The sequence below is a fragment of the Notamacropus eugenii genome, chromosome 2 (genome assembly GCF_028372415.1).
Source record: "Notamacropus eugenii isolate mMacEug1 chromosome 2, mMacEug1.pri_v2, whole genome shotgun sequence".
NCBI classification, from domain to species: domain Eukaryota; kingdom Metazoa; phylum Chordata; class Mammalia; order Diprotodontia; family Macropodidae; genus Notamacropus; species Notamacropus eugenii.
In genome coordinates, this window is record NC_092873.1 from 375711813 (window position 1) to 375738278 (window position 26466).

General features: G+C 36.9%; 1 protein-coding gene across 5 annotated transcripts in view; it reads left to right on the top strand.

The window, feature by feature from the left end:
• The window catches only part of AATF (apoptosis antagonizing transcription factor), a 110554-nt gene that overhangs the window by 21521 nt on the left and 62567 nt on the right, over positions 1–26466 (top strand). For all 5 annotated transcript variants that reach the window (XM_072646956.1, XM_072646955.1, XM_072646954.1 and 2 more), the window contains exons 5-8: positions 12095–12209; positions 16777–16978; positions 17573–17737; positions 21412–21495. In XM_072646956.1, coding sequence (XP_072503057.1) covers positions 12095–12209; positions 16777–16978; positions 17573–17737; positions 21412–21495 — 566 coding nt within the window. The remainder of the gene's footprint in view (positions 1–12094; positions 12210–16776; positions 16979–17572; positions 17738–21411; positions 21496–26466) is intronic.

Sequence of the window (26466 nt, forward strand, 5' to 3'; positions counted from 1 at the left end):
AGTTAATGCTGATAGGCTGAGTTGTATCGATATAGTAGTGACGATACAACCAAAGTTAATTTATAGCTTCAATGTTATACCAAGGAGATGTTTTTTATAGAGCCAGACAAAATAATAATTTCTTTGAAAGAACAAAAAAATCTTAAGTATCAAGGGAAACAAGAAAAAAGAAGGAATGGAGGGGGAATAGTACCTTCAATAAAGCCCTAATCAAAAAATGTTTGGTACGCGTTAAAAAATAGAAAAATAGATCAAATGGACTAGACAAAGAAGAATAAAAGATAATTGGACTTAATCCAGTGAATGATAAGCATGAAAGCTTAAATTACCTAGGAAAGGCTCCCATATTTGACAAGAACTGCTGGGAAAACTGGAAAGAAGTCTTAACAGAAATTAGGTTTAGATCACCATATTAGATCATATATCACAATAAACTCAAGGTGTGTACATAATCTGACTATTAAAGGTTATGCCATTAAAAAAAATTAGAAGAGAATGAAACTAAACAATTCCAACTTCTTTAGTTTTTTCTGATGAGGCATACTTTCCATCCTTATGAACTGGTTCCACTTTATTTTCTTGATATTCTTTTTAGAGTATGGTGATCAAAACTGGATATAGAACTAGAAGGATTTCTTCATGTTTTTTTGATTGGGGTTTCCTTTGTTTTATTGGGGTTTTTTTAAAGGATTAACAGTCACAGATGCTTTCAGTCTATAGTTGTACATTTAACCAAGAAATAGTGCTTCTTAAAGGCTTTTTCTCTTAAAAGTGCATTAAGATTTTACATGTGTCTGTTTTACTTATGGTCATTCAGTCTGTGAGGTTCTTATATTGGTCTGTTTCCCCTTATATTGGTCCTGTTTCCCCTTTCCAAAAATACTGTGTAAGTGAAACATCAGTTATATAAAGAAAGCCCTTTAAAGACCAGAAATGCAGTTTTAAAAGTACACGCCAAGGGTATCCTTCAGCTGTCATTTTGTACCTTCATAAATATCAAGCAGCAGTTTTTTTTATTTTTTAATTTTTAAAAAAATTTAACATAATTTTTACCTTAAACATGATCAGATTCTTCTGCAGAGTAGGGAACTTAAAGCAAAAAAGAATGAATTGTTATATAAAACTATTCCTGATCCACATGATTCATTTTATTTTTCTGAATCTCAGTTCAACTCATTAACTAGAGATAACATGATGAAAATACTATTTTTTGCAAGAGCATTTTTAAGGAGTAGCTGATAAGTTGTATTAGTCTTTGTATTTACAAAGTGTCAAGCATATTAAAATGGCTTTGAGGATCTCAGGAGAAGTTCTTGCATCTTATATACCATGGCATGGTTTGAAATCTAGCAAAAGGCCTCCAACTTTATTCTGGGTGCTATAAAAAGGGAGGGTACTTCTAGCCATACAAATTCCTTGCTGGTGTGTAGCTTTGAAACGAATATAGCAAGAATGCTTTAGAAGGGATTTTTTAAAGTCTGTAGACCTTTTTTTTTTTTTTTTTTTGGAGATTGTTTATTTTGCCATAAGTACAGCAGCCACTCACTGGCCTGATCCATTGCTGCTGACCTGCCTGGAAATTCTGATTAACTTTATTTCTGACTTAAGCAGGTTTGCCTCTCCTAAAGCAGCCTGAGGGCTCTTCACTCTGGTTCCAGACTCAGTACCAACATCTACACCCTATAGGCTTTAGTCCTACTACAGCTCAAAACTCCTGAGCTCCAAAAGTCCACCACCTTTAACCTTCCCAGTAGCAGGGATTACAGTGGTACGCCACCATGCTCACCTAAATTTTCATAAATAGTAAGTTATGAGGTGAATGCAATGCTCATTTAATGTATGGGAAATTTTATCTTGACCCCATTTGATTCCAGTATTTTTGTGACTTAATAAGCAAATGCCTTTATTTTTTAACTGTGATATGGGTATTATTTCTCCAGTCTCACTGAAAAGTTGAATTTTTATTGTGTGTTACCTGTGGGAATTTAAGGTATTTGGTTTCTTTTCCTAAGGAGAATTTCACTACCTAAAATCTTATTTATTTATGGCTTACAATATGAAAAAGGAACGTTATTTTTAAGTTATTATTTCCTAAAAGAGAAATAGCCTTTGAATGCATTCTGATTTCCTTCCTAATAAGCTCCCTTTGCTATAAAGTTTAAGCTTTCGCCTTTAAATATACTGGAATATCACAGCCCTCACATTTTGTGTATTTACTTTGTCCATGTAAAGGTAAAAAGTACATTTTTCTCTTTCAGGAAATAGTACTGCCAGGAGAAATGAAGGTTTAGGTACTGCCAAGTTGTAGGTAACAGTGGAGGATTTGGAAAAGTCAATTGATCAGTTAGATTGCTCTGTCCTATAGGGCTTGTTAAGGATTTATTGACGCACTCTATCAAGGTGTTGGGGAGAGGTATTCAAGGAAAGCTAAGAAATTCCAGAATTCTTTTCCCTTCCTTGTAAATTCATGCTAGGTCAGAAATTACAGCTTGAGTGGGATGTCCCTCTACAGAGCTCAAATACACCCTATCTATCATGTTACTTAGTGTGACAGTAATGTAAAATGGTGGGGGTTTTCTTTTTCTTTCTTTTTTTTTTAGTGTTCCCTTCTAAACATTTCCTATCTTATGTCTTTTCTGTTTTTTCTCTACTTCCTCCTGCCTGCTACCCCCTCCTCTCATTTTCTACCTATAGATTTTATGAAGACTAAAAATAAACTTTTTCCAGAGTCTTCTTATATAATTTTAAAATGTCTTAGATTGACTATTTCTTGCCTATTTTGCATTTCGAATTAGCCAAATTGTTTCTTCCACAGGACCCTTCTATTGACTGCTCTCCTTACCATTGTGGAGCCCTTTTGGGGTTCAGATTACTCATGTCAACTTCCTGGTTAGCCCTCATATTTTAAGAACTTGGTCTCCATGTTCCAATGTTGGTGCCCAGTTAAGCAGTTTCTGCTTTTGGGACTATAAAGCCAGAGAATCACCACACTGCAAAACTCCTGGCAGAATAGTTCCGCTAAATCCACTGTGTGTGTGTGTGTGTGTGTGTGTTGTGTGTGTGTGTGTGTGTGTGTGTGTGTGTGTGTGTACTTATCTATTATAATAAATAAAAACCCTTCAGTTGAACATACTATGGGAGTAATGAAAACTTGTCCAAATGGCCCACGTTAAGGAATTTGTAACCGGCAGGATTCTTTCATACTGGTTAACGCCATGCTGCTTGGGGAATATAGAACAAGCCCAAACAGTAATACTGACAGAATTCGGAATTATGATACAGTGGAGCCTTCACGTAATTCTTTGTTGAAGAAGTTAGGGCCTAAATGTTAAGGCTTATTGTTATTCTGAGTTGATAATCTCTGCCTTGCTTTAATAATTTTTCCTCATGCCTGGGTAGCCTGCGAGTTGCACAATAATCACTCACACAGCTTTGTAATCAATGCCCAAAGTAATAGGATTCCTCTGGCCACCGGCAATTAATAAATTTGTGTCTTTTTTAAAACACTAGCAAGTCGGGCCTGAAATACGACTGACTGGCTCTCCTCATTTGCATATTTATTGCAGTGGAAAAATTCTTACCAGATGATTGATGCTGAGCCTGCCTCTTGAATTCCAAGCAGCACATTATTATGAAATGAAAAATGCCGGCCATACAGTTGATTAAAGTTGAAGACAGTGGAATCGGTGTTTTTTAAGATTGTGGGAGAATTAAAGGCATATTTTAATAGATGTTGACAAGAAGTGAACTAACAAAAGCAAAGCAAAGGATTTGCTTGAAAAGATTTAATCAAACGTCTTTCTTGGGGGATTAATTGCTGGGGATGACTAGTGCAAGTGGCAGGCTTGTGGATTTGAATGAAAAGTATTGTTCTTAGGCCAACATATTGTGTGTCATTTTGACCTATAGTTTAGCTCCAGTTTCCGAGTTACTTTTAAAGGAGAAAAAAAATTATCTTGTAATTTGAACATCCTAAGTATATATGTCTAGCTTATTGAAAACACGTTTTTGTGTTGCTATATCCACATATGTATTTGTATTTTTAAATGCCTGTGCACATTTTTAAAAACAGATAAGGTAAGCCTCTTTCTTGCTTTTAAAAATGAATTCTTCTCTTTTTTCTCCTCCCCCCCACCCTCCCTTCTCAGTCTTCTAGAAACCAGCACTCTTATGATCTTAATTGATAAACTGTATGTAGATGTGTTCAAACTAAAAAAAAAAAAAAAAGGCAGGGTATTTAAGTGTCCAAAAACTTAAATGGATCAAAAAGCTTATACAGCTATTAGGTGATAACATTTTGTATATGTTTTTTGATGTAGGCTATTGGCATATCAGTAACATGTTACTGAATATTTTAATAGTGGAATCTATGCATACCAGTCTAATTCTTTAACTGTAGATCAGTAGCAGATGTTTAATATTCTCACCTATACAAAAATGAATTCTGTGATAATATGCTACCTTACATTTTTACAGCACTTTGTACTTTTCAGAGTATGTTTGCATATTATTAATTCATTCATTTGGTCCTCACATCATTTCTATGAGGTAGCCAGGGCAGGTTGTGTTATCTGCATTTTATAGATGAGGAAACTAAGACCCAAAGGAGAGTAAGTTGACTGGCCGAAGGTGTTGTTGAGCTGGTTAGTGGGAGAGCTAGAATTAGAGTGCTAGTCTGCTGCCCACCCTCTTTCTGCTACATTGTACTCTGAACATTGTTAACAAAGTTGCTTCCCAGAGCCTATTACTGTTGAAGTGAAAGCACCCTGCCTCTCTCCTGTTAGGGGAAGGTCCTGGGGAAATTTGCTTCAGAGGTCTGAAGGTGGCACATAGGATCATCGTCTGTTATTGCAGGGTCTTTATCAAGAAAGAGAACAAAGCCTGTGCTTTTAGTTACTTTCTTCCCTGCTATGCACATCTAATGACCACCACCATCATGAAGTGGGGAACCTAGTGGTGATTGCATATGTCTGTTCCTATATGTACACAGGCTTTTACTAGCTGGGGACACTGACACTGGAGAAGTGTCCCCTCGATCTGGAAAATTTGGAGCCAATGGGTAGCATGGTTTCCTCCCATGGCCTTGATATTGGAAGGGGAGGAGAGTTTAGCATGCTAATATGTCTTCACCTTACTAGGCCACTAGTGATAATAGCTTTGATAAACTTTTTTTTTCCTTGAGTGGGGGTGGAGTTTGAAGAACAGAATGACGGATTTCATCTCTGGTAGGTCTCCTGACACTTTGATTCATGGCAGTGCTATCCCTGAATGGAGCTTAAATACTCCAGGGCTACTTTTTTGACTGGATGAAGGGTGTATAAAATGAGAACATATGAGAGAGTATTAGCAGAAAGGCATTCTTTGATTTACTGATACTGACTCAGTTTTCTTATTGGATTGATATGCTGTCGAATAATATATATGCAGTAAGTAGTCTTTTTTTACTTGAACTTTTTCTGTTTGGCTTGAACATAATTAAGGGGTCTTGTGAAGTATTTAAAAGTGGCCTTAAAAGTTAGGGCCTTGTTATGGAGGCCCTCATAATTCCCAGATGTACTACATGTAAAAATCCAGTTTTGGTGTGGTATTTGGGGGAAGCAGCCTCAGACTGTACAAGTTGTCCTGACTTCTGCCCTGTCTGACTCTTGTTTCCAAATTTTAGATAATGACATCTAGAAATTGAGCTCTTTTTCCTGACAAACTCAGGAATGCCAGGAAACTTGAATGGATATTGGTCTATGTACAGAGATGAACTGAAGTGAAGGTGGTGGTGGTCATTCCTGATCCTGGAAGATTTTATAGGGCTCTGCATTACAAAGCCAATTCACATTTTTCATGTAAAAAGTATATGATTCACTGCACACATACACATTGCCTCTGGAGAGGAGGGGAGAGGCATAGTAGCTAGGCACTTTTATAGAAATTTGAGTAAGAGAACTAATTTTTTTCTTCCTTACCCTTCCAGCTGATCCCACCTTCCACCACTCACCAGTGTACTTTTTTTCACTCTATTTTTCACCTAGTTACTATAAATGCTTTAAGAACTGGGAGCTACTGTGGAGTCTCCTGTTAATTGAGAGATTTTCAACTTTTCCTCTGTAGATAAGCACTAGTAGCTTGATGTTTTTAAGTATTGTTTGCATCCTTCACAGTTCCTTTATGTCTCTTGAACATTTTTTTCTTCTATTTTTCATAATTTAGTGTAGATTTTATTCTAGAGTCTAGATTCTTAGAATTTTTGCTTTTAAAGTAGAAATGTATTTTTTTCTATCGTCTTTCTTTGTCTCTCTTTAATTCTACTTGTTTCTGTTCAGTTCTTTTCTTAAGATTAGGTTTGAGATCAACAAGTTGAGAACTTTGGTTGCATGTAAATAAACATTTTGAATTGTTCAGCTTATATTTATTGTAAACAGACAGCATGTATGGTACTGATTGCTAAAGGGCAGGAAGTGGTACTGAAAATAGGACAGGTTCTACTCACAGAGAGCTTTTAATGTAATAAAGATAAAAATGAACAGGCCACTTTTACATGCAAAGGCAGTACTGTCCTTTATAATTTTAATTTTTTAAATTTATCAATTCATCACTTTAGGGACTTCTACAGTGAGGATACTTTCTATCAGTGTGAATTAGCATCTGCTGTACAACTTACAGTCTTACAGTGCTACCAGGGGCTCTGAGAAATTATGTCATTTGCTCAGTGTGTGTCAGAAGCTGGACTTGAAATCATCTCATCCTGACTGAGGCCAGCTCTCTCTCTCTCTCTGCAGAGCTGTCATTTTAAAGTGACCATGGGCAAGTCATTCTGAGCCTCAGTTTCCTTATCTGTAAAATGGGACTGATAATACTCCCAACCTAACTACCTCACAGGATTGTGAGAAAAGCGCTTTGTAAAACTTAAAGCACTAACAGTACACAAATGAGTTGTTCTTTTTGTAACAAGGCTAACCAGGTTATAGAATTCCTGGAGACATCTCCAACTTAGCTTGTCCAAAGCAGAATTTATTAGTTTTTCTTCCAGACCTTCTCTTTTCCCAAATGTTCTTATTTCTCTGGAAGGTACCACTATCCTTCTAGCCTCCCAGGGGTGTAACCTTGGCATTGTCCTCAGCTCTTCGGGTTTCTCTCAACTGCCAAATCTTGCCATTTCTACCTCTTACATCTTGATCTCTTCCCTCTGATTATTTTTCTACCATTATCAGTCAGACCTTCATTACTTCTCATCTAGATTATTATAATCGCCTCCTAATTGACCTCCTTGTCTCTTTCCACTCCAGTTCATCCTACACATAGCTGCTAACGTGATTTTTCTTAAATGAAGATCTGATTATTTTGCTCCCTTATTCAAACTCCTATGATTCTCTGTTGACTCTAGGATAAGATAGAAACTTCTCCGTTTATTTTTTAAAGCCCTTCAAAATCTGATCCTGCTCTACCTATCCTTCCAGCTTCATTGTACATTACTTTCCCTCTTGTAATCTCTGATGTAGCCAAACTGACCTCTATCTGCTCCTCACACATGATACTCCACTTTCTCTCTCTGCCTTTCCACTATCTATTCCCATGCCTGGAATTCACTTCCTCCTCACCTCCACTGCATAGAGGCCATTTCTTCATTTAAAATGGAGCTCAGGCATCACCTCTTACGTGAACCCTCACTATCAGCTGATAGTGCCCTTCCTCTCAATCTACTTTGTGTTTATTAACTTTTATTTATTCTATGCATTTTATATATGTATTTCTATTTCTCCCCTATTAGAATGTACCCTTCTTCCAAGCAGGTATTGTTTCATTCTTTGTATTTGTATTTCCATAGCACCAGTAAATGCATAATAAATGTACTTACAGTTAATCAGTGCTTGAGTGAGTGATTTGAGCAAAATGTTCTTTATTTCTTTCTGACCAGTCAGGGAAGGTTTTTTTGGAATAGGTGAGAGCTTAGATGTATTTAAGAATTTTTTGGTTAAGTTTTTTTTATTCTGGATTTAATAAAGAACCAAAAAAAGAACATTTCCATTTTCCAGAAAAAAGATTATTTGTGGAACTGAGTATTTCTCTAAGGTACATGTCTTAAAATACATACGTATATAATAAGTTCAGCATATTACTTGAAATATTGTCCTGTTTGTCAATTTCCTTCTGAGCTTCCTTCTGTACATTTCCTTGCATTAAAAAAAATGCCTCAGCAAGCCCCTCTTTTCTTTTTTTGGCAATATTATTACTAGTTTCTCTCTACACCCAAATATTCTTCCCCCCCAACAAAAAAAGAAAAACACAATCCTTCCACCAAGTAGTAACAACGCCCCCCCCCAATCTACGCATTTGCCATATCCAAAATTTATATCTCAGTCTGTACCTTGAGTCCATCACCTCTCTCTCAGTAGGTAGCTAGCAGACTTCTTTATCTCTCTTTTGTAGTCATGATTAATCATTACATTAGCCAAAGTTCTTAAAATTTTAGTTTTTTTCTCCCTACAATGTTTTTGTTATATACAAAGTCTTCTCCTGGTTTTGTTCATTTAAATGTATATCAATTCATCTAAGTCTTCCCCCATTTCTTGGAAACTATCTTTTTAGTCATTTCTCACAACTCGATAATATTTCCTTACATTCATTTAAAAATTTATTTAGCCAGTCCCAATTGGTGGACATTCTTTTTATTTTCAGTGCTTTGCTACAACAAAAAAGAACTTCTGTAAATATTTTTACATACAGAGCTTACTAGGATAGTGGTATTGCTGAGTTTATTTATATTTTTGACGTAAAAATGTTGTCTCTTCTGTAGAGGAAATGTTCAGCGTATTAGGAGATGAAAGGTTGTTTCTGCCGGGCTGGCATGGAAAAGAATGAGGAAACTATTCAGATTGATATGGGCAAATGGGGCAGATCAGAAGCTCAAAAGGAAGGTAGAACAAACTTACAGAACACTTTGAAATCCATGGTTAGAAGATAGTGTAGGGTAGATAGAAGATATCTAGGGTATGCAGAGAAGAGGGAGCTATAATGACCTAGGTGAAAGGTAATTATTATGTGAAAAAGATCAGTGACAGTAGACCTTGAGAAAAAGGGACAAATATCAGTGATAATTGTGTGATAAGAACTGATAAGATTTAATGACTCCTTGAATATGCAGAGTAAAGGAATTCCTCAAAGATGTCAGAGATTTGAGGTTTCAAAAATATACATAATAAACACAATAAATATAATAATAGACATAATTGTTAATGTAGATAATGAATTTAGGCAAGGGGAAGAGTTAGAAGAAAAGACATGAAATTCCATTTTTGCTATGTTGTGTTGGAAGGAAGAACATGTGAATATGGTGATGGGAATATTGTTCATGTGGAATTGAATTGTAGAAAAGCAGGCGAGTCTGCAACATGTCATTGGTGATAAACTCTGGTTGTTGGCAAGGAAATGAAGGTATAAGATGCATAGTATGTTTAGAGGTGGAAAGGATCTTAAGATTATATAATCTAGCTGCTTCAGGATTAAATTGAAGTCCCCAAAAGTCGAGTAAACATAGCTTGTCCAGAGCTGACAAAGTTGGAAACTCAAACATAGGTTTCCTGGGATCTCAGTCCAATATTCTTGTTCACTATACTAGCTTTCATCTGGTTATGGGTTGAATGACCAGAGATGGAAGAGCCTTTACAGGCCATCTAGTTCAGCTCCTTTTTACAGATGAGGAACTGAGACACAAAGTGGTAAAGTCACAAAGGGAATAAGCAGGAGAGATCAGATCAAAACCCAGATCCTTTAACTCCAAATCCAGCAATCTTTTCTGTATACTGTGCTCAGATCCCTTAGCTCTTTTTCATTCTTTGTCCACAGACTTTACCTTTAGTCTTTAAGAAAATTTTTTTAGTTCTGAATTCTTTCTTCCCATTTGCCCTTCCTTGAGAAAGCAAGAAAAGCAAAACTTGTTACAAGTATGTATAGTCAAGAAAAACAAATGCCAGCATTAACCATGTCCAGAAATGCTTTAATCTGCACTCTGAGTCTGTCACATCTCTATCTAGAGGTGGGTGACATTTCATCATGAGTCCTATGGAACTGTGACTGTTTCCACTGTGTTCATCAGAGTTCAAGTTGTTTGTTTTTATAATTTTGTTATTATTGCATAAATTGTTCTTCTGGCTTTGCTCACTTCACTTTGTATCAATTTATACAAGTTTTCCCAAGTTTTTCTAAAACTATTCCCTTCATTTCTTACAGCACAATAGTATTCCACCATAATTTATTCAACCATTCCCCCAGTTGATGGGCACTCCTTCAGTTTTCTGTTCTTTACCACCACAAAAACAGCTGGTGAAAATATATGCGCCCTTTTCCTATTTCTTTGAGCTCTTTGGGGTATAGACTCAGTAGGGTATTGTTGGGTCAAAGAGGGCGCACAATTTAATAACTATTTGGTCATAGTTCCCAAATGCTTTCCGGAATAGCTGGACTAGTCCACAGCTTTACCAAGTCATGTATTAAAGTACCTATTTTCCCACAGCCCTTCCAGCATTTGTCATTTTCCTTTTTTTGCCAACTTTGCCAGTCTAATGCACATTAAAACAACTAAGGTGGTACCTTAGTTGTTTTAATGTGCATTTCTTTACTAGTGATTTAGAGCATTTTTTCACATGGATATTGATAATTTTCTGTAAAAATTGTCACATCCTTCAACAGTTAATTGTAGCATGGTTCTTATTCTTACGCATTTGAGTCAAATATTTAGGAATATAACTTAGAAGTAAGTGAGACTTACTGAGCAACTTTCTGCAAAGGCTTTCTCTAGATGTCCTCATTTTATTTCTGATTTTAGCTGCATTGGTTTTGTGCAAAAACTTTAATTTTATTTAATCAGATTGTCCACTTTATCTTTCATGTGCCTTTCTATGTCTTGTTTAGTCATGTGACTGGTAATTTTCTTCCATGCTACTCTAATTTGTTTATGATGTCATTTATTATGTCTAAATCATAATTAGGAGCCTTTCTTGGTATATGGTTTGAAATATTGGTCTCTACCTACTTTCTGGTTTCTGAACAGATCTTGTTGACTAGTAAGTTCTTGATCCAATAGCTGAGACCTTTGATATCTATCCCTAGACATAATCAGCTAACTGCCTCGTAACTGCAGTCTGTTGATAGGCAGTAGCACAGTGTAATGATCAGTGTTAGACCTGGAATCAAGAGACCTAATCTCAAATTATAACACTGATTAACTGTGGGAACATAGGCAAGTCACTTCACCTCATTTTTTTCATCTGTAAAATGGAGTTAATCCATCTCATAGGGTGGCTGTGAGTAAAATCCTTTGTAAAAGTGTTATAATAGTGGGGAATCAGGTGATAAGGAGAATTAATCAACCCAGAGTCATTGCTCTTACTGCAAAAACAATTCAGTATCCAGGTTTTATCTTTTATGAATTTCAATACATTACTCATTGATTAACTGAAAGACTGAAGTTGAAGAGTGAAAGAATGATAGTTAAAACAAGAGATAAGTAAAATTCCCAAAGGAAGAAGTCTGCAAAGAGAAAAATAGGAGTCTTAGGACAGAGTCCTAGGACATTGTAAGGCAGAGAGATAGATAAGAGGAAAAAATGGTCAAGTCAGAGAGTATTCTTAGGGACAAGGAGTTGCCAAAACAGATAGTAGAGGAAAATTGTTAAAGAGGTGAGTAGTAAATCACCAAACAATGATGCTTCAGAAACCAAGATTCAAGGATGAAATGATTAATTCTGGTAATACTGGTTTATATATATTGATTTTTTGATTACACAATACTTTATATTATGTCCCCATTTGGACTTTACAATGGTGCTTTTGGAAATAGCACTGGCTTCCTTTTCTAGTTAAGGTAACCACAGCTTAAGAGAAGCAAAGTGACTTTTTCAAGGTCACATAACTAGTCAGTGGTATGAGAGGTAGAAGTGAATTATATTCAGAGACTTGCTAATGTTCACACGGACTGTTTGCCTTTCCGATTGTATGCGATTATAAAATAGGGAATGGCGCCCCATTTTCTTCGGTGCCATAGTTGTGTATCACTTGTAGTTGGGGAATGATCAGCAGTTGTCATAATTGTATGCTTTGTTTTCTAGGCCACAAGGCACTTAAAGCATTGCTTAGGTCATTGGTGGATCTTCAGGAGGAACTGCTTTATCAGTATCCAGACACAAGATACCTCGTAGATGGAACAAAACCTAAAGAAGAAGGGTAAAGAGGGAATGGACCTTGATGTGGGAGTGAGGGGATACTACTTTCCTGGTAGTATTTTATCATTTGTGAACAAAAACTGCTGACCTTTCCATATAGAGAGCAACACCTAATGTTTATGGCATTAAATAAGCGTCTGCCTGCACAAGGATGGCTTGTGGACTTGCAAGATAAATCAGTACCTGCTTGGTGCAGAGCCCTGAGTTAGACATGGGGGAAATAGAAAGCTTCAGATAGAGTTAGTAATCTACAAGTCAGGGTTGGAGGAGGGCATGCCTCTGGGGTAGCAGAACAGAAATAGACATCAGTATCTGGGATTTCCTAATTTTTTTGAGGTCTAAATTCTCTCCCCACCCATCGAGAAAGCAAGCACATATGAAGTTATGCAGAACATTTCCATAATAACTATGTTCTCCCCTCCCCTCCAAAAAAGCAAGAAAAATAAAGTAGGAAAATACCGTGCTTCAATCTGCACTCAGTTCATCAGCTTTCTGGAGGTGGATAGTATTGTTCATCATGAGTTCTTTGTACTTGTCATGGATTATCATATTGATCAGAATAGCTAAATCTTTCACTGTTAATCATCTTTCCAATATTGCTCTTACTGTGTATACTGTTCTACTGGTTTGGCTAACTTCACTTTGTATCAGTTCGTATAAGTCTTCTGGGAGTACTTTTAATAAGTATTGTGCAGAATGAGTTTGGTAGGTGTGGGGACTCTCTGTGGGAGATCAAAGAAGACTTTTCATGGATAGGGTAGTCTCTGAGGTTAGCTTTAAAGGAAAGGCAGAAATTCACTAGAATGAATGAATGAAAAAGCATTTATTAAGCCCACACTGTGTCCCAAGTACTGGGGATGCAAATAAAAAAGCAGGACAGAATCTGGTTCCAAAGCTGGGAATGGAGGGAGGATTTGTTTATAAAATAAGCTGCCAGTAAGATGGTAATGTGAAACCTGTTTGGGGTGACTAGAGATAGGTGGGTCCTGTGAGGCCTTCATTAGTCAGAACAGCTTGGGCCCCAGGATAGGAGCTCCAAGACTGAAAGGGAAAGATGGATGCTGGCAAGGAGGGCATTATAGCCATAGGAAAGAGCAATCCCGAGGGCATGTAGCAGGGAAGTATGGGCATGCTTAGGGGAGTTGTTTAACTCCATGACCCTTAGGTATGTGCAGAAGCCTTGCCCAAGGGCAGCCTGAGAAGTCTGGATGACATCTGATTGCAGAGGACTTTACCAGGATAAAGCATATTATTGCATTTTAAATTTTGGATATTTACTGTTTAAAAGACTGATTAATTTAGCATCGTGACACATCTTGTAGCCCATTACAGAATCTCTGAATTACCATCTTTTTCAGCATGATGAGGAGAATTCTTCTGGAAGATTTTTATTTCAGCAGCTGCCTCACACTCATATATCCATCCAACAGAGAGAGATTATTCCTTTTCAGCCAGTTTTATGTTACTCTGCTCTTCACTTCCTACTTGTCCTTTTTTCTCCTTTCCCCACATTTATCATAAGGCCATAGGTTTAGCCCTGGAAGGTGCCTCAGAGGGCTTTCTCATCCAGCTAGTGAGGAAGCAAGTGAGAGATGGGAAATGACATGCCCAGAGTCACCTACATAGTCAGTGATAAAGGTGCTCAAAAGAGAAGGAATTGGTCCCGTTTCCTCACCTAGATGGTGAAGATAATCCCACGTTTTCATTTGGATAAGGCAATTAGCTATTGCAATGTGGTGCGTGAATGTAATGGAGTACAATTACAGTGTCGTAAGAAATGATAAAATAGATGATTTCAAAAAGCATGGAAAGACTTTCATGAACTGACTACATATGAAGAAGAAAAGACTACATATGGACTCACATAGTGAAATATGCACAGCCAGAAGAAAAATTCATGCTGTGTAACATCAGTATTATAAAAAATAATTTTGAGAATTTTTATAAACTGATGAAGAATGAAATGAGCAGAACTAAGAGAACTGTTTTTACAGTAACAACATTGTGAAAGCAGACTTTGAAAGCTATAAAAACTATGACCAATACAATGCGAGGACCAGTGACAAAGCATCAATCAGTTAATCGGTAAACATTATTAAACACACACTATGTGCCAGGTACTGCTAAGCACAACAGAGGGGTGACAGAGGGGATGATGGTTGTTATCGTGTGTAGAATGAGCCATAAATTTTTTATATGCAGCCATTGAGAGAATTTGTTTTATGTGACTCTGCATATTTGTTACCAAAAGTGTTTTTGTTTCTGTTTTTTTAGTGGATCAGGGATAGGCAGGAGAGAGAGAAAATAGATATTTTGTTCATTTTTTTTTTTTTTAAAAGTTGGAGGTTACAAAGATGTGGGATGTTGCATACATTTTCAGATGAGTCATTATACTTTAGTTTTACCTAATTGTTTTGCTCTGATACAAGAATCTTCTCATGAAATGAGAGTAATCTCTTAATGTTTGACATGTAAACATAAAACACATCAACAAAACTATTTTTAAAAGTTGAAGTTTGAGTTACACATCTATATGTAGCACTTGAATGTCTCTTGTGCCACATTTTTGCCCTGATATACTACCTGTCTTTTTGTCATATTTCTTAGGGCCAAGGTATTGGGGTGAGCCTTATGCTTCCATCTTTCATGAATCATTATTAGTCCACATTTCCATTTTGGCTTTTAATTCTGCTTTTGATTCAGTGTTGTATTGGGGAGTGTTCTTTAGTTTTCTGCTTTTGATTTTCCATTTTTGGATGTTCATCAGTAATTTAGCTGACTCATGTTATTAAAAGCATTTATCATATATTTGCTTCCATTTCTGGTTTGTTGTTGTACAGTTGTTTCAATCGTGTCTGATTCTTTGTGACCATATTTGGGATTTTCTTGGCAAAGATACTGGATTAGTTTGCTATTTCCTTCTCCAGCTTATTTTACAGATGAGGAAACTGAGACAAATAGGGTTAAGTGACTTGCTCAGGGTCACACAGCTAATAAGTGTCTGAGTCCAGATTTGAACTCAGAAAGATGAATCTTCCTGACTCCCGGTCTAGCACTCTATCCACTGCACCACACTTTTGGTTAATTTTGTGAAATTCACCTACTTTAGGCCACAAAGACAGATTGCTCAGTTTTTCTTTTTATATTTTTTGAGAATAAGTTCTTAGAAATAACCAGACCAAATTGCTTTTTTGGGTATTCTGTCACCCTGTCTGAACATGGCCTTTGAATAGGAGAGCCTAGTTGAAAGGCGCCTCAGAAGCTTATCTAGTCTAACTAGACCTGACCAAAAATTTATTTCCCTCTGTATTGTCTTTTATTTTTACATCACCAAGATTTCCCCCTGCAGCCCCTTCCCAGAGAGACATCCTTCTTATATAACAAAGAATTTTTTAAAAAAAGAAAATAAGAAAAAGAGGAGAAAGAGGGAAAAAATCACTAGAACCAATCAGTATATCCAAAGAAAAGTGAAGGTAGGGGAATACATACAGTGTTCCACTCCCATGAACCTCTGTCTTCTGCCAAAGAGTTGGGGGAATGTGTTTTTTCATGACTTTTCTTGGTGGCCATGTAGTTTGTAATTTTGCAACATTAATTTTTTATTGTTTGGTGGTTGTCTTTTCCACTTACATTGTTATAACCATTGGTTGTACTTACTTCATTTTGCATCATCAGTTCCTGTAAGTCTTTTCATGGCCTCTCTGTATTCATCATATTCATCATTTCTTACAGAACAATAAAATTCCTTTACATTCATATACCACAGTTTATTTGGCCCATTCCCCATTCAGTTGGTGCTTGTTTGTTTCCAGCTATTTGCTGCCACAAAAAAGTGCTGCTGTAAATATTTTAGTGTGTTCTCTTTTTTTAAATCTTATCAGTGACTCTTCTTTATTACCTTTCTGTTTATCAGTGACTTTCACCAGGGTATATTTTAGTTGTAGACTCTCTGAGACAAAAGATTTGGGCATTTTGGTCACTTTATTTCCAAAATTGCTTTCCAAAATGATTGCACTAATTTACAGTTCCACCAGCGATGGATTAGTATGTCAGTATTTCCAAAACCCCTTCAACACCACCTATTCCCATCTTTTGTCATTTCTGCCAATTTTGTGGATGTGAGAGGAAACCTCAGGGTTGTTGTCATTTGCATTTCCCTTGTTATTAGTGATTTGGAACATTCTTTTATTTGTTTGTTAAATTACTCAGCTTCTCTTAATGAAGTCTAACATGACATTAGGGTTTTTGGCTGTCACACTGCTACTGGCTCAAATCAAGCTTGTGGTCCACTAAACTTGCTTACTCTGTGGACATCCTATAAGTGTGAAACGGTGCCCCCCTCATATCCTTTTCCCATTACAGTTATTTCTTAATCACCTATCTACCAGAAAGCCTTCACTTATTCTCTGCTATTTGTGCTCTATGTAAAAGGTAAGATGAATTGGCAAGGTATTAATCTCTGGTTCTTATCTCTCTAGGGTTTTCCTCTGACTCTTCATATATATAAGCCCTTTCCTTTCACTAGATGATTTCTCTCAGCAATGGACCAATCACCTTGTTTTTCCTAGTGAGGAAGAGATACCCAGTGAGGAAGAAGAGGCCATGGTGGGGGAGTACCGGCAGAGGAGAGGCCCTCCCAAGAGGAAGCTGCAGATGGATGACTATCCAGGCTTCATGGCAAAGCGCTTTGCCAATTTCACAACCTATAGGAACCGTACTCTTCAGAAATGGCATGACAAAACCAGATTGGCTTCTGGCAAGCTGGGGAAGGCAAGTATGTGTGTTGGGAGTTGGTATGGTATGTATGTGCACATACCTGGGCACACATTGCCCTTAGGGTAGGACAGGATTGGTTTTAGGAAACTAATACTTTGGCTCTCTTGGATGGAAAAGTTCACATTATGATAGTAATCAAGAATTCCACTGCCTGCCTTCCTTGCAAACAGAGGACATGGGGTTAGTTTCATGGTCTTTACAACTCCTCCCTCCCCTTTAGGCCTTGTCACTTTGTTGGCCTAGAGCTATAGCCACCATAGGCACAAGACTTTTTTTCCTTAGAAATACTAGATGTCTAGAAATCAAATTTGGTGAAAATGGAAAATACTTTAAGAATGATTGGTTCTTGATTATTAGAGAAGGAAAAGGTTATCTGCCTAAGAGAGGGTATTGACCAGTCCATAAAGAGCTTTGGATCTTTCGGAGGTTGATTTTTAAAGAACCAGCTACCCCCAGATGTAGTTCTATACAATAAACACAGCTGCTCCTCTCTCTGCTGACATGAAAAAATAGGGAAGCCAATGCTGCTGTATTTAACCCTTGGACTTCATGCATTATTTGACGCTGGCTAATGTTGTTTGTTTGCAGGGTTTTGGTGCCTTTGAGCGCTCAGTCTTAACTCAGATTGACCATATACTGATGGACAAAGACAGATTACTCCAAAGGACACAGACTAAACGCTCCGTGTACCGTGTGCTTGGCAGAGCTGAACCAGTAGCTGAGCCCATTCCCAAGAGTTTGCCAGGGCAGCCGGTAAGGGCTCTGTGATGGCGGCAGCTTGTGGAGAACAATATCTGTGTGGTTAATTAACTGAAAAGCTGAGCAGGTTCTTGTGGATATCATCCACAGAATGTCAGCTTGTATGAGAAGTATAGAGTGGAAAAACCAGCTGATGGATAATTGAGAAAGAGAAGAGTATAGGGAATGGAAAAGTTGTGTTTTTTTTTTTAAGTGGGTCGTCTGAAATATGGGAACCTTAAAACCTCGTGTTGCAAGCTCTTAATTTTTGTGTTTGGTTTGAGGCCAGGAGATAGGAAGCAATAGGAATAGGTTGATCCTATAAAATCACTTCTACAGAAATTTCTAATTTAGGACAAATTAAGACTGTTGTCTGTGTCAAAGCTTTTCCTGAAATTGTAATCAGTTTAAAACTGTGTTTCCCAACTCACACTGTCTTGTGAACCAGTAATATATCTAAATTCTATACCTTAGACTGTGTGTGGGACTCTCAGTGACTTGAGTGGTAAAGATGGAAGCAAGGGGAAAATAGACAAGGAAGGGGAAAGGAGCAAAAGGAAGTTCTAGAGAGGAGGTTAGTGATTTAGTTTTTTAAGTTTAGAGATTTTAGAAAGTAAAGAGTATTGGCAGTATGTTTTGTGAACCACTGAGTATTTGCCTTGGACCATTGCCAGCAAAGAACCAGTGTTTGGGAAGCACTCCTAGAGAAAAGAAACTGAACTTTGGATGATTAAATATTTTTATCACATACATTGATCAAATCAGATAGGTGGATGTCTTACCCCTTGTGAACTTATGTTTTAAAGGAGAGGAAGTGTGAGAGAGAAAAAGAGAAAATTTGGGGTTGTGGATTGTCTTACTACAATGCTTTCACTGTATTTGGGAGTGATTCATAGATACAAAGTGCCCAGTCTACTTTATTAAATTCGTCATAGCACATCTCTCCATCCAGTATATTTTTAAAATAACTTTTATTGATTTATTTTGTTTTTATGATGTTTAAATTTCTCCAATTATTTACATTATTTAAATTTCTTATCCCTGCCCCTATCCCTGAAAGCCATCCCATATAGCATAGAATTTTTTAATAGGAAAAAAAGAAAACAAAAAACAATCAGTTTATTAAAAAAACAAAATACATGCAATATTATTTCACATCTATAAACATCTTCTGCAAAGATGGTAGGAGTAGAGGAGAGAGGTACATTTTCATATTTTTCTTTGGAGCCATGTTTGTTTATCATTTTGCAACATTCACTTTTGGGTTCTTTTTTCTGTGTGGTTGTTTTTTCCATTTACCTGGTTAGAGGCATTGGATATATTATTTTCTTGATTTTGCTTACTTCACGCTGCATCATTTCATAGAAGTCTTTTCATGCTTCTTTGTAGTCATCATATTTATTGTTTTTTACAGCATAATATTCTATTGCATTTATGTACCACAATTTCCCCCACTTCTTTTTTAGTATATATGTATGTATGTACAGTCACTTCTCAATAGCTACATCCCTCCTACCTGATAGAACCCTCCCTTGTAACAAAAGCAGTTCAGCAAAATAGACATATTACATCTTATGCCACATTCTATATTCAGTCAGGCCATAACTCAGGCCCCCTCAGGAGGCAGCAGCAGAGGTGGGAGCAGACCCGGGCTCCCCAAGCAGGCTGAAGCCTGGATCCATTGTTCAAGGTCTCTGCATAAACCCCCTGAGGGAACTGCGCATGTGAGGCGGTTTTTCTGTCAAGGAGCAAATGAAAAAAATTTATGTAAAATGCTTTCCAAAATTCAAAATTTCAGGAACCAGTTACAATAATGGTGATAGAAATGTTTTGTCATCAGTCCTGTAGAATTAAGATTGTATTAATCTGAATTCTGATGGCTTTTAAAAGTGTTCCTTTACATTATTGTGGTCAGCATCAGTTCATACAAGCCTTCTGAAGTTACTCTGTATTCCTTGTCTTTGCCACTCAGATTAATTTGTAATCTCATCAGTGTAGGTATTCCTTCCATTCATGCTTGCCTCTTTTTAGCTCATATATCCATAGGTTTGGTATGGAAGTCTACTCAGTATGCTAGGACCTTCCTTGATTTCTCTTGATGTTGTGAGAGAACTACTGGGCTATTTTCAGTTTTCTCTTACTTTTACCACAGGACCAAACTGTCTTCTTTTTTGTTAATATTTTGATGACATCTTTTCCTCCACTTCTTAATTCCTTGTTTGGTATGTGTTGCATTCTGCTCACAAACACCCTTCATCTATCCCCATTGCCTTGTGGGTGATAGTATTTTTTTGGAAACCATAATACTCCATGACTCAGAGCCATATAGCAGTACAGGAGCTAGGCTGTCTCCAATCATCCTGATCTGTATCTGGCCACTAGACCCAGATAGCTTTGGAGGAGAAAGTGAAGTTGGTGACTTTGCTCACTCAAATCCAGTTCAGTTGTGAGTCATGTCATCTTGCTGATGTCATGGTCCTCGTCAAGAATGAAGGGCAAACTACACACATGAGCAACACAGGAGGAATATTGACATTAAAAAGGTGAGTCTTTGTTTCAAGGAGAAATCACTGGAAATCATTAAAAGAACTTTGCATTTTCCCAAAGGCAATGCATCCCAAACTCCGTTCATTTCTGCGTCCAATTCAATTCATTGTCTCTTTGTCCAAGATCAGCATGTACTGATAGATGCATTCTAGAGATTCTTTACCAAACTGCTTATCTAGACACCAGGCATTTTTCATCCATTTGGTTTTTCCTGTGTGTTTGGTTATATCACACTCTTTTGAATAGTTATATAGTCTTGTCTTAGAGGCTCTGCTCTGTTCCTGGACCTGATGCAGAGTCATTTCTTACGGTATTCTGTTCCATTTACATTACTTTCATCTTTCATTTTATTTAATTTTTCATTTAACAAGCACTTATTTTCTCTCTTTACCCCTACCAATTTGAAAGATAAAAAGAAAACAAAACTTTTGCAAACATTCATAATCAAATAAAACAATTCCCAAATTGTTCATGTCCAAAAATATTATCATATTCATATTACCGCAGGACACACAGACATAGGTAGAGTTTGTGATCTTGATTGTTGAAGGAAATGCATCAATAAGTTCACAGATCTGTATTAATATGCCACAGTTTGTTCAGTCATTCCCTTATTGATGGTCATCTAGGTTTTTTTTCTAATTTTTTTTTTGTTGTTAAATATCTTACTATGTATTTTGAGCCTTTCAGTCTTTGACCTCCGTGGGATATGTGACCAGTAGTTAGTATTGCTCTGCCAAATGGTATTTTATCCACTTGAAGAATTTCAAATTGTTTTTCAAAGTGGTTGGACCAATTCACAACTCCATCTATAGTGTGTGTTATCCCATAGCCGTCCCAACATGGAGTTTTTGCCAATTTGATGGGTACATGATGAATCCTCAGAATTGTAAAAATCTAATCAGATAAGTTTGCTAAAAGTTTGTCATCTAAGCTAAATTTAGAATGGACAAGCCCAGGAGCCATTCCCCAATAGGTAATTGATCAAAGGACTTTTAACAATTTTCAAAAAGAAGAAATTCAGCCTATCACCAATCATAGTTGGGGGGGGATGCTGTATATCACTATTAATCAGAGATTTTAATTTAATTTTCATTTAAAAATCTACACACCACTGTTCCCCTTTCTCTTTGCTGATGCAGGAAATACTGCCTGAAGTCCCTGCCAATGCCCACCTGAAGGACTTGGATGAAGAGATCTTTGATGATGATGATTTTTATCACCAGGTATGTTTTTTAGAATCTTTCATTTTAGCATATGTTTTAGAGTATTGAGAAAAGTACCAGTTTGTGTTTTGGACTGGCAGCTAGACTTTGGGTTCAGCATTTGCTTCCTGTGTGTATTGATTTAGAGAGTTTCCCATTTATAATATGAAAACTACTATGCCTGCCTCCTTAGGATTTGTTTACTATATAGCAAATTATGCACATAGAACACTTTCAACTCTTTGATGGGGGGAGAAGGAAATTATTCTTTTCCAGTTACTTTATGATATGTGACTTGTTTTTTAGTTACTTGATTTTGTGTTGTAGCACTGTTGTTAGGGTTTAAACTGTAGCCTGTCATCTCAACAGTCCACAGCTCTGTTATTATATATTCAGACTCTAGTTTTGGATGCTTTTTGTTGTCTATTCTGATCAATTCAATGAGTCTATTGAATGTCATCTGTGTACCCATCATCATTGATTAGATTAGAAGTGGAAACATCTGCCTAACTTCTAGGATCATATAGTAATTCTAGTAAAATGTGTGAAGATGGAGAGTCTAGGTGTGTAAATGTCCTCATTTGCAGCCACTTCTCATACCCTTTTCCTCTTGAACCCTCATTTCTGAAATTTGTATTCGATTCTGTGGTGTTATTGATGACTGTTATATTAAGAGGTTTTTAGCATTCAGGCTCTTCTGCAGAAGTAAAGTTTATTTATTATAATACTGGTTTTCTTGATGTGCCACATTTCTTATTGAATGAGCTTTAGCATTTTTCCTATTGTCTTCGGGTTGTACCTTTCCTAGTTGAAAGGATGATTGGAGGACTATTCAGACTTGAGAAAGCTGATTTTTATCAAGGTTTTTTGCCCTTGTTGAATTCTGAGGTGGGTGAGGAGGTTTAGCCAAAAAAAGCTTAAAACTGCTTGTTGCAGTTGTGACCAGTGGCTGCACTTATTAAAATACAAAGATTCCAAAAAGCATTTTTCCTAGGAAGTAAGTGAATATCGTAGAACCCAAAGAATAAACCAATTCTATCAAGGGATTCTTCTGCCTTTGCCCTGCAGGGGGGAAAAAAGAGTCCTCATTACTCTCTCATTCCATTTACTCCATAGCATTCTTTTATAAAATTGTAAATGTACATGAATCTTAAGAGCGATGGTGAGGGAACTGGCTAAGAGGGATCGGTAAGGCCTCAGGTGCTCTCACTTAGTTCCTGATTATTTTTTTCTTTTCCCTTTTTTTCTTCCCTGTATTCTCTTGTCAGCTGAATAGGGAACTCTGTTCTGTTCTGGAGTGTCTACAGAATGGCATGATCTGGGATATTAATGCTGGATAATTGTGTGAGATCACGAGAGACAATCAGAAATGTTCCAATCCCCATTAATTCAAGTGTGTATTGTTAGATAGAAAGTGCATCATAAATTAAATGGGCTTAATAAAACAAACTGAAATTACTAGGGAGAAGACGCTTCTATGGGCAGTCCTTAGACTCTGACAGGGTTTTGTTGTTTTTTTTTTTTTTTTGGCCTGAAGAGACATTTAAAGAGAAATAGCATTAGTTGATTGGCCCTTCATCCTGACTAATAATTTTAACTTCGATAAATTCTGATTTCAGAGTTATGACGAGTCACATCTTAGCTTTTCCCCTTGCTGGTTAATTGGGGTGCTGGGGTTAATCTAAATTAAAACTTAAACTAATAGAGGTCAGCGAGGCAGCCGAAACACCTGAGTAAAACAAATGGGGCTGCCAGGCGCAACTTTATCTTGGCTGTTTCCCAAGAGGGAAGTGGCAGCAAATTGGAGTTGTTTCAGCCTTCTGTAAAGGTGAATGATGGGTGACACTTGTTAATGTACAGCATCTCCGGAAGCATTCCAGATTGCTTTGCTGCTGTACCAACTGCTGCCATCCGTGCACAGTCAGTAGGAACAGGACCAGTTGCCAACATCTGGCAGCACAGCAAGGAATGGGTGCAAGTCTTGAAACCCCGCAGACTCTAAATATGGTGCTTAGAACTGTGCAGGCTTTAATCACTTACCACTCTTTGGCAGCAGGCTACGACAGCTTATCCTAGCCTCGTACATCACGCACCGACATCTGCTGAGCCGCAAGGCAGCTGCACATTCATTTTCCTTTCTTAGTTTTTTCTGTTTGCCTCCTACTCCTTCTCTCCTTTCCCCTTTTGCCCCCTCCCTTCAGCTTTGCTCCCCCTCCCCAAAATGCTTCTTGGGAGAGATGATCTGTAAAGATTACTGCTTCATTGTGTGCAAGTAATTGTAGGGATGCCAGGCTCTTGACAGACACAACGTAGCACCTGTTCTGCTGACCTGGTTAATTTTTTCTGTTGAGTGGGATTTGCCAGAGATTGGAACTGGAGCCAATTCAATGATAAGGCTAAAGAAAATGGCTGTATGTTTTCTGTCACCTCCCAATTAAATTGGTTTCATAAAGTGCTTTTCTTTATTTGTCAGGGTAGTAAGCCAGAGCTAAGTATTGCATTCAGAAGTGGTACAATGTATTACAATGGGCCTGTGAGGTTTCATTTTTGTTTTTCGTGTAGTCACAACGAAGAGCTTGTTATAAGCTTGTTATAAGAGCTTAATTATAAGTTGGTTCTTTTTTGACCAGACTTAAAGCCCAGACTTTTTGAATTCTTGTGTTTTTCAAGAAAGAGATTAGAATTGCATTGAATTTTAATGTTTCACTGTAAAGTTTCAAAAACATACTTTGTTAATTTGGGTGTCATGAAATTGTGCAAATGTCCTCACAGCTCCACTCGCTGCTAAGGAACTTTAGTTACTGCCATTTTAAATGACTTTTTTGAAAATCCCCAAAAAATATTTCTTAAATTTACCTTCTTTAAGATATAAAGAGACTTCATGGTAACATAGTGATACTCAGTTTTTAAATTGCTGAGTTTAATTTACTTAGAACCTATGTAAGTTTTTTTCTCTTAGATGAGTACCAACTTACTAAGCTGATGTCAATGGATATTTTTAATTAAAAATTAGTTCTGCAGTTTTGTGATGACTAGTAGTTTGATATATACTTGATGATGGAGATTTGATAAAGGGAAATGAAATGTTCATTCACAGAAAGGGTTCTCTCTTGATCTTACACTCCAAAAAGAATTCTCTCACTGCTTTTTTGTTAGTACCAGAACTCTTCCCTGAGGACACTTAGACCTCCTTACAGACAATCAAGAATTTTTGTAAACTTTTGTGGGGAAGGAGGAAATATTCCGTTAATTACTGAATACTGTCTCACACCTTTGTAAATGAACTTTCTTTAAATATAAACTTTTTATTCATATGACCTACATCACCATCTGCTTTCCTCTTATTATTTATTAGAGGATTTTCTGATTCAGTAAGACTTGCTTTCTTGAAGGTGATTTGGCAGAGTTTAGGGCATTAAAACTATACAGAGTATCTTCTTTTACTCTTTTACTTATATTCTTTTTCAGAAGTCTGTAAAAACCTTAAGGTAGTTTGTTTACAGCTCATAGGAACCAGTTGAACCAAGGTGTATACAAATGGATGCTGGGATTTCTAAGGGCTCGTTAGACTTCTACATGTTGCTTCTGGCTTTGTTTAGTTTTGTACTGGCTATTCCCGTCATTCTGTATTGAACTGGCAGAGTAGAGAAAAGCATAATAGATTTTGCTCTTCTGGTGCCCAGTTTGATGGGTTAAATTTCTCCTCTGATTTGCTGTCAGGACATGTCTATGACTGTCCTTGGTCACATGCTGGGTTTTTGTCTCCCAGGCATTTGATAATGCCATAAACAAGTAATTACTAATCCAGTGAACTATTAAGAGTCGATAATGTTGAGAAATAGAGAAGAGACAAGCTTTCTGACAAGATGGTTTACTTTAATTAAATTGGTGAGTGATTAATATGGACAGTTGATCAGGTTGCTTTAATTGGATGCATTTAGATTTTTGTGTGTATAAGAGATGTTTTCAAGCCATTCTTAGGTTAATGGCAGTAGCATTCTTACTGTTGTCATGTATCTTTCCTGTGGTTCAGTTGATAGTTAATAACACTATGAAGTTTGATTTGAATCTTCTCCTTAATGAGGTGTTGGAAAAAGAGCAGTTTTTGTTGAGAACATCTCATTTTTTTAAGGTTGTTTTTAAGTAATTCTGTCGTTTGGGAGGTCTAAGGTAGTGTCTCTCAAAAATTTATTGAAACCTATTATAAATAGAAAGACCTTTATAATAATTTTTTTAAAGTTGCCATATGCAGTATATTGACTTGGATGACTGGGATTGTGATTGAAAAGTAGCTAGGATCCTGACTAATAAGTTTTTCTTTTGATAGAAATGCCATATTAAAAAAAAAATCTCAAAGCCAACCAATAACCACCTCTCTCTTCTTTTTCTCTATCTGTATACGTGTGTGTGTGTGTGTGTGTGTGTGTGTGTGTGTGTGAGAGCACATAAAATTTTAGTAATAATAGTCATTTTGCCGAAAAATTCTGCTTGAGATGTGTGCGGTTTTATTTTTGGTGCAATGTCTCCTTAAAAAAATCTTTACAGAAAATTCTGCCATTTATAGGTCTGTCAACTTTCAGATCCAAATGGCGCATCAGTATTGGCATTTGATCGATAGCCTGTGCTTACTGTAATGCGGTGTGCACAGGACAGAAGGCCCAAAGTCACACTTTAAATGCAAGGCCCGGAAACTTCATCAAATAGCAGCTGAGAGGGAAGGTACACATGAGTGGTCCCTCATTTCTTCCGGTGTTCTTGCTTTGAGAAGCATCAGAGCATGACTTCACTTAACTTAAAAAAGTCTACAACAAAGGCAAAACTAAAGCATATGATACTTCATGGGATAAGCTAGCCAAAGTGTTGACTGGAAGCTGTTGAGGAAACTTTTTCAAACAAATAATATCCAAGGAGTTTGCTAAGCAAATATGTGGCCAAAACAGCCTTGTTACCATTTAATAAGCATTAGTAAGTTGTTAGCTGGTTACATATACA